At 41.8% G+C, this 8370-nt stretch overlaps 1 protein-coding gene across 1 annotated transcript; it reads left to right on the plus strand.

Moving 5' to 3' along the window:
- The first annotated feature begins 3833 nt into the window (after nucleotides 1-3833).
- On the plus strand, nucleotides 3834-8094 carry PBDC1 (polysaccharide biosynthesis domain containing 1). The gene is made up of 6 exons (XM_061178831.1): nucleotides 3834-3883; nucleotides 3977-4042; nucleotides 5655-5714; nucleotides 6216-6356; nucleotides 7315-7426; nucleotides 7754-8094. Exons 1-6 carry the CDS (start codon nucleotides 3857-3859, stop codon nucleotides 8002-8004), a joined length of 657 nt encoding a protein of 218 aa, XP_061034814.1. The 5' UTR covers nucleotides 3834-3856; the 3' UTR covers nucleotides 8005-8094.
- The last annotated feature ends 276 nt before the right edge of the window (nucleotides 8095-8370 follow it).

Here is an 8370-nt window from a genome sequence, read left to right on the forward strand (position 1 = left end):
AAGGTTTCTGGGACAAACTCGAATCTGGGAAGGCATCCTGAGGTCACTGTTGCACTCCCTCCTGACCATAGAACACACCCTGTGGATATGATCACTTGAGAGGTCATCTCTAATATCCTGTTTTCACATGAAACAGCCTCATAAGATGACAGGGGTCAACCCCTGTAGGTATCATGAACCACACCTGTCACAGCAAACACTTTTATTATCCAGATTTTATATATTCATAGTAGAAGAACTTACACGGTTTCTGACCATAGCCCTATTTTCCCTCCCAGGTTTTAATGACCAGTTTCAAGGTCCTTCAAGTTTGCCTTCCCCGTATAGTCTGACAGCCACCAAGACCATGTGATCCATATTTTTAGGGAGTGTCTACATAGCTTCACCACCTGCAAATAGCAGCACTCACCCAACTGCCTTGCCACTGACAAACTTATATTCAATAATGTGAGATGCCTTCCTCTACCCCGTGACACCCTAGCTCCAGCAATTATAGCTTTCATCTTCTCCACACCCCTGTTATCCCTGGCATTACAGACACCTCAGCACCTTAGTCAGGATTGGTGATGCCTTTGGCTCCACCCATGGCATGTCTACATCACCTGCCTTAGAAGGAAGCTGAAGGTCAACTCAGTGGTGCCCTTCCAGAAAACAGAGGGAATCATCCCAGTGGGCTTCCATCTCCAGTTTTCTTACCCCACACCAAAAGGCCTTTCTTTCCTTGATATAGTTCTTGAAGTCCACCACCTCTCCCCTTTTATGTACCGCCTTTTGTTCCTGGCACATTCCTCTTTCTCTTATTTTAACATCCAGCTACTTTGAGTCCATCTGAAACAATAGGTATGGGCACAAAGGCCAGTGCTTTTTCTGATACCTCTGCCTGGGCTGGTTCCTTTGCCCGGCAGTGGGAAAGGCTCTGGGTGACAGTTTTATCTCCTGCTCTTTGGGGGTACAGAAGCAGTTGGCTTTTCGAGTCTTGTGAGGACCCAATTCTTGGTCTCTGCAAGTATCTAAGGCTGTGAGTACTTGAATGGTGAGAAGTTCCCTTATTTAAAAAAAAAAAAAAAAGTCCTAACAAACAAACCATGCACATACTATACATCTTAATAGATTTTTTTTTTAATTTAGAGGCAATGAATCTGCCCAAAATATTAGATAAAGCAAATTACCTAAGTGCTTCCTCAGGTAAAAGGTTACTTGTGTTTTTTGGTATTCTATCCATATGCACTTGTTATGCATTGATTTGGCCATCATTTGGGGCTACCCCTCCGTTTTCCTGTTGTCTATTGACCTCCTGGTCAGGCCTCCACATTCACTAACATTTAGCATCCATCTGGATGACCCATCTTACATTCAGACCGCTGGGTTACATACAGAGTGCTATCCCTGAAGAATCATGTCCTCTAGTTTGACCTGGTCCCTGAAAACTTCCATCCATCTCCTTGTCAGACTGCTTCTCCCTCTCCTCCGAGCTGCTATGCAGGACTTCTCAAGTCATTCTTCTCAAGACAAGACTTTAACACATTCCCTCTTGCTCTCAGCTGCCCTCTCATGCTTCATAGAGAAAACAGAAAGCATCTGGTGGGAACACTTCAATTTCCTGCTTAGGCTGCCTCTCTTCATTCCGTTTCTCTGGAGATACACCTAGCTCACCCTGCAGGACGGTCTTTTGTATAAGGCCAAGTCCCCAGTACACTTAATCCTCTCTAAACCTGACATCATAATTTAAAAAGTCCCTGAGGTTCCTCAAAAAATTAAGGATATAATTACCACATAATCCAGCAATCCCACTTCCGGGTATAGCTCCAAAAGTATTGAAAGCAGGGTCTTGAGGTGATATTTGCAAACCCATGTCCATAGCGACATTATTCACAAGAGCCGTAAGGTGGAGGCAACCCAGGTGTTCATTGACGGATGAATGGATAAATAAAATGTGTTGTATACATACAGTGGAATATTATTCAGCCTTAAAAAGGAGGGAAGTACTGTCACATGGCAACACCATGGATGAGCCTTGAGGACATTATACTAAGTGAAATAAGCCAGTCACAAAAAGACAAATACTATATGATTCCACTTATATGAGGTACCCAAAGTAGTCGAAGCCATAAAAACAGAAAGTGGTACGGTCGTGGCCAGGGGCTAGGGGATGGGGAAAATGGGGAGTTGTTGTTTAATGGGTGTAGAGTCTCAGTTTTGCAAGACGAAAAAGTGCTGGAGATCCGTTGCAGAGCAACGTGGATACACTTAACACTATTGAACTGTACACTTAAAAATGGTTAACATGGTACATTTTCATGTTCCGTGTTTTTTAACCAGAATTTTAGAAAGCCCCTGGACCTCATGTCTCTTTCTAGCTGCAACTCTTTGGAAGAACGTTGTATGGTCATTGTCATCTCTTCTTTAACTCCCACTCCCTTCTCAACCCACTGCCCTCTGACTTCTGCCTTCACCACTCCACTGAAACTGCTCTTGCTAAGGTTTTCAAGGACCTCTCCAAGTTTCTGGGCTGAGGGTACTCAACCCAGGGTATTGGACACTGTTCACCACTTCTTTCTGGAAGTTCTCTTATCGTTGGCTTCTGTGAGACTCTCCCTTGGTCCTTTGCTGATGTCTCACTGATAACTCCTTTTTTTTTTTTAAGTCTTCTTTTCTTTCTTGCTATCCTCTCTTCTTCCTAAATAGTTCTGTCCTTGGCCTGCTGCTCTTTGTGTCTTTATAGTTCTTCATAGTTTCACTGGGACAGCTCAATTAAACCTGAAGTATCCACTATCAGATTTATATCTCTGATTGGATCTCCCTCTGACTAGTCAACTCTATCTGAATGTCCCATAGGCTGTTCAAACTCAACTCCTGAATTAAACTCATCATCCCTCCTCCTGTGTTCTCTAGCTCAATGGCGTTTATCCCCCAAACCTATTCTGAAACCTGGGAGTCATACTGGAATCCTAATTCTTCTTTATCCTCCATATCCAATTAGTCAAAAAGTCCTATTGATTCCATTTCCCTTATTAATTCTCAACGTCCATCTCAACTGTCAGTGCCTCAGCTGAGGTTTTTAATCACCCAGTGCCTCCAAGTTAGTCTCTCGGCCTCCAATTTTGCCTTCCTCAAATTTATCTTCCAGAGGGTGCTTCAGTGACCTTCTTAAAACTTGAGTTTGATCATGAGGCTGGTCTACTTAAAGGCCTTCAGTAGCTTCCCCTTGCTTCTAGGGTAAAGTCTCAACTCTCTAATATTCAGCATACAAAGCCCATCTGCTCCCCCCAAATCATGATTGATGACAGGCCCATGATCCAAGGTGACTAATTCTTGGGGAAGTTAGACACCAGTGGAAGAAGACGAAATCTTCACGGTAAACTTAGCATCTTACCAAAATAATTCTTCCTTGACCTACTATCTACTCCATTGCCTAGCTGCATGCCTGCTTGTAACTTAATCCGTGGTTGGGGTTTTGGGAACTGTGTGTTGTGTCCCCGTCTGAATGTGCGTCCATGCACAAGTGGAGAATGTAAATTCGAATCTCTGCAGGGCACTCAGCGCAGTGGGGATGGGAAAGTTGCATTATTTTAACTCAGTCTTTTCCCATGTTCATCGCAGATATTACTGACTGTTCAACCACCGCCTGACCGTCAAGCAGCCCAGAATATGCAACAAACCCACACCTTTGCGCAAGGCGTATGAGGCGGGGCAAGGAAGTACTGCCTCCAGGCGAGGGAGGGTGCACGCAGGCGCAGCCGCAGTCGGATGAAAGCCACTCTTGCCGGCCGTCCCTTTTCAATGAACTGGGAACTGCAGAAGGAGCACGCAAAACGTCATTTCCGGAGAACTGGAGCCACGCCTTGTGGGCTGCAACATGGAGGCGACCAGTGGAAATGATGAGGTTGTGAGACGCTGCTCTGGGGTCGGGTGAGTGGGGAAGCCGAGCTGGGTCGAAACTCGAACTCTCCTTCCCCATCTCTTTTTCCTTTCCCAGGTTTCCGGGGAACTGGCGTCTGTGGCGCACGCTGTTTCTCTCCCAGCCGAGTCTTACGGCAACGATGTGAGTATGACTCACCCACAGTTTCCACGCACACAGCTATCCTGGGATGTCTGCAGGGCCCGCCACGAAATTGTAACCCTCCTACCCAGATGGCTTCCGTAGACTCTTTCCACGTCTGCCAGAAAATGTACCTTTCAATTAATTCTAATCCTTTTGGTCCGCAAACACAAGACTAACGCCAATGGGAATAGTTCCCAAACTGTGCTGTACTTTAGAGTTACCTGGGAAGCTTTTAAATATCTCGAAGTTCAGGTCGCAATCCATCCCAACTAAATCACAGTATCTGGGTGGTTAGAGTCAGGAATCAGTATTTTTAAAGGTCCCCGGGTGACTCCATTGTGCAGTAAAGTTGCACTGGCTTATGGTGTATCTGGTTTAGATCCTTAAGGAGAAAGTACATGATGTATTTTGAGTTATAAGACACACGGACATGAAAATAGTAATAACACTCAAATAATAATGTGATGTATGGTAGATTAGTGAATCAGGGCATAAGATCCAAAGGAGTTTAGCCAAAGAAGAAACCCCTAAGGACCCAGACAGTAAAGGAAGACTTTGCTGAGGAAGTGGATATGGAACTGGATCCTCAAAGTGTAAGTGGACAAAAGATATGGATTGGCAGCCAGGAAAAGGGCATGGTCTAAGGCATGGAGGTAAAAATGCAAATTTTTTTCTGGTGTCAGTGAAATAGATCCATCTAGTTGGAGTGGGAGATTCCAGTGGAACAGGTACTTGGTAAGGCTTATTATAACCTAGCCTGCTTCACGATACTAATTCATTTCTAAGTGTTGTAGGATAGGGAATTGGCTATCTGATGAACACAAATGATGATTATGACATTGTACACTCTTAAAAGTGAAGAGTAATATTACTTCTGTTATCTTACTCTGTCCTCTCAACAACTCAGTGGTGTATGTGGGTATTTCAGTTTTACAATAATTTAACTCAGTCCTGAGAAGGTGATTTATCTACTGCTTCATGTAGTCTTCTACACTTTCACTAGCTGCTGGGAAAAGACAACCAGTGGCTCATTTTGTTTATTAGACTGTGTAGGTAGCTTCTTTTGGTTGTCATAAAGACAAAAGAATTATTATATTGTCCAAACTTATTAGTCCAGTTTTTTTTTTTAACATCCAGAATCTTTTATTGGTCACTTGTATGCCAGGTACCAGCATCAACAAGAAAAAAAAAGGTGCTTCCACCTAAAAGAGCCCCTTATCTCTTCGTTTGCCTCTTCCTGTAGTGTTTCTCTCCCAAATCTGTAGATCTACAATCACAGATGAAGACAACTACAACAAACACTCGATCAGGAGGCAAGAAAGCTATGGATAAATCCCTCCCAAGTACAGAAATATTAGTCAGCAATCACTATACCAATTGCCCAGAGCTTCACATACAGCCTCCCTTTAAGCCTAAGATTATCCCATTTTACAGGGGAGGAGGCAACAAGTTCCAAGAGAATTCAACCTTAGTCCAGTTTTTAACCTTTGACAGTAACACCAAGCTTGGTAGCCCTCTTGAGCATTAACTAGACATCCACAGACTTCCTTAATTTGTTCTCTAGTAGCAAGATTGGGTGATTTCTGACCTGGCGTTCTTCACTCCTTTGCAGCCTGATATTGAGATGGCTTGGGCCATGAGAGCAATGCAGCATGCTGAAGTCTACTACAAAGTGAGTTGACTGTCTTCATTGTTAAGCAGAATTAAACATGTAATTTCAGCATATTGTGCTCTGCTAATCACCATTCTCAGCAAGTTAAACAGTTGTGTTTTGGAGATAATTTTTATTACTCTAAGGAGAACTGGGGCATGGAAGTCAATTTTGCTTTGACAGTGAGGAGTTGTGCTTCTCTGCCCAGTGTTGTGTTGCTAACCCGCAAAAGGATGCCTGGCCCACAGTAGGCACTAAATAAATGTTTGTTGACTGAATGAATAATCCACAGAGGGTAATAGCCAGACATTAATAGGGCCAAAGGGGTTTGAATTGGTGGAAGGGACTGTAGTGTATTATGGCCCTTTAAAATTATGTCATGATTTCATCTGGGACCTAGGCTGTCTATATTTTCTAATGAACTCTTCTGCCCTGAGAACCATGAGGATTTTCTGGGGAAGAGGGGACAGAAATATAGTAAATTAGAGACTAGCATCTTTATGTTGTCTTATTGTCTGGCAGCTGATTTCATCAGTTGACCCACAGTTCCTGAAACTCACCAAAGTGGATGACCAAATCTATTCTGAGTTTCGGGAAAATTTTAAGAAACTCAGGATAGATGTATTGGACCCAGAAGAGCTCAAATCAGAAGCAGCTAAAGAGGTAAGAATTCTCTCTTTTAAATATTGCCTAGCATCTGACCAGTGATTGACTGTGAATACATTTTTATACATTTAAACTTTTGGGGGGTTTGTTTTAAGGCAAATACCTAAAGCACCAGGGCTTTTATGTAGTTGTTATTAACTAATGTGTTACTAAATGAATGTTTTTTCTGGTTTATGGATTTTTCATTTTCATTGAATCTATTTTTTTTTTCCTCTTTGATTTGGACCTTTGATCCTTACCCACCTAGCTCTTTCAAGGGAGAAGGAATAACTTTATTTATGTGAGTACTTTAGCCAGAAGGCTTAGATAGAGGGTTGGCAAATAGAGTACGGAGAGGTGTTTGGATTCTCTGGATTTAAGATCATATTATCACAGGCCGTGGATAATTGGAAAACTTGTGTTTTGCATTGCTTGCTTGATTACCTTATACTTTTACAGAGCACTAAAACTCTTATAGTTCGGAAATTTTTTTCCTTGAGGGTAGACTCTCGGCTTATGAGAAATGTAAACTTTTAACTCTAAGCAGGCTGTTACTGATCTTTGGAAAATTGCCTCTATTGGATGGACTTCTTTCTTAAAATTTAACTTTGTGACTTTGGGCCAAATTCCTGCCTTCTTTGTCTCATTTGTGCTTCAGTGGGGATGAATAACCATTTTGGGCTGAACTAGCCAATAACTTAAAACAGAGAATATACTTAAGAAATTAAAATTTAATTCTCTAGCCAAGGATTTAAGTATTTTATCAGATTAAAATATTGTTCATGTTGGGAAATACCAGCCTAAAGATACCAAAGATAACGCAGAAACTCATTGCTAGTGAAACTAGCAATCAGCTCAATTCTAGTCTCTTTCACTGTGGTTATTTTCCTTACTGGGGAAACGGAAGCCCCTCTCCTGGCCTGACTTCACCAGCCTCCTGCATTTTTTAGCTAAGATACCTTTTTTGCCTTTACAGAAGTGGAGACCATTCTGTTTGAAGTTTGATGGGATTGTAGAAGACTTCAACTATGGTACTTTGCTGCGACTGAACTGTTCTCAGGGCTACACTGAGGAAAACACCATCTTTGGTGAGTTTCTTGTTCTGGGATTGTTTCTGTATAAGGAGAGTGAGGGATCTGGTTTTACTGATGAATCAATGACATGAATAGTTAGTTTGGGAATCATTTTATTTGTTATATCTGTAAAGATCATGTTACTGTATCTTGAGTAACTGTGAGGTAAGATAAGTATTTTCAGCATCATTTAGTATAGGATTAGAATTAGAATTCACATCTCTGAATCTTGTGACTATACTTGAATGCTTTGCATGTTAGTTCAGCTTTGTCAATAGATTTCCAGTAGGTTTAGAGAAGTAACTGTGACTAGGACAATAATCAATTCTATTCACCTTTCAGCACCCAGGATACAATTTTTTGCCATTGAAATTGCTCGGAACCGGGAAGGTTATAACAAAGCAGTTTACACTAGTGTTCAGGACAAAGAAGAAGAGAAAGGAGCCAACAATGGAGGAGACAAAGGAGCCAACAATGGAGGAGAAGAAGAGAAAGCCAACAGAGAAGGAGAAAAGGAGAAAACCAAAAAAGGAGGAGAAAAAGAGAAAGAAGCCTACAAAGAAATCAACAAAAGTGGTGAAACAGCTATGTAAGGTAGACAGGGAACAGCACTCTAGAAGCTGTGATTCAACTGAGCCTACAAGTACCATTATGCTACTTGCACAGGCCCCTGTGGTCAAATGTATCTCCTTGTTCACTGGAAGGACATGCAGAAGGACATCTTTCTGGCCTAATCATCAGGAGCTGCAATGGTTGTTCTCTTGTATGAACTGGCTTGAACACTATTAGTGGGGTCTTATAGTTGATGGTTTCTTGCTTCTCACCACCAGTCAAGTAAGAAATTTTGTAAATAAATTTCTTTTGGTTCTTATGACTATATGTCTGTGATTGACTTTTAAAAGGTATTGAAAATTATTTGACACTTGATTTTTTTTTTAGGTACATAATCTCTTTGTCAT

This window comes from Eubalaena glacialis, chromosome X (genome assembly GCF_028564815.1).
Source record: "Eubalaena glacialis isolate mEubGla1 chromosome X, mEubGla1.1.hap2.+ XY, whole genome shotgun sequence".
Lineage (NCBI taxonomy): Eukaryota > Metazoa > Chordata > Mammalia > Artiodactyla > Balaenidae > Eubalaena > Eubalaena glacialis.

What these genes read in the sequence shown, in the direction of transcription:
- PBDC1 (XM_061178831.1), top strand. Translation starts at nt 3,857, where the DNA reads ATGGAGGCGACCAGTGGAAATGATGAG. An exon ending in CGACCAGTGGAAATGATGAG is followed by an intron (nt 3,884 to 3,976) that starts GTTGTGAGACGC and finishes TTCCTTTCCCAG; the next exon opens with GTTTCCGGGGAACTGGCGTC. An exon ending in AATCAGAAGCAGCTAAAGAG is followed by an intron (nt 6,357 to 7,314) that starts GTAAGAATTCTC and finishes TTGCCTTTACAG; the next exon opens with AAGTGGAGACCATTCTGTTT.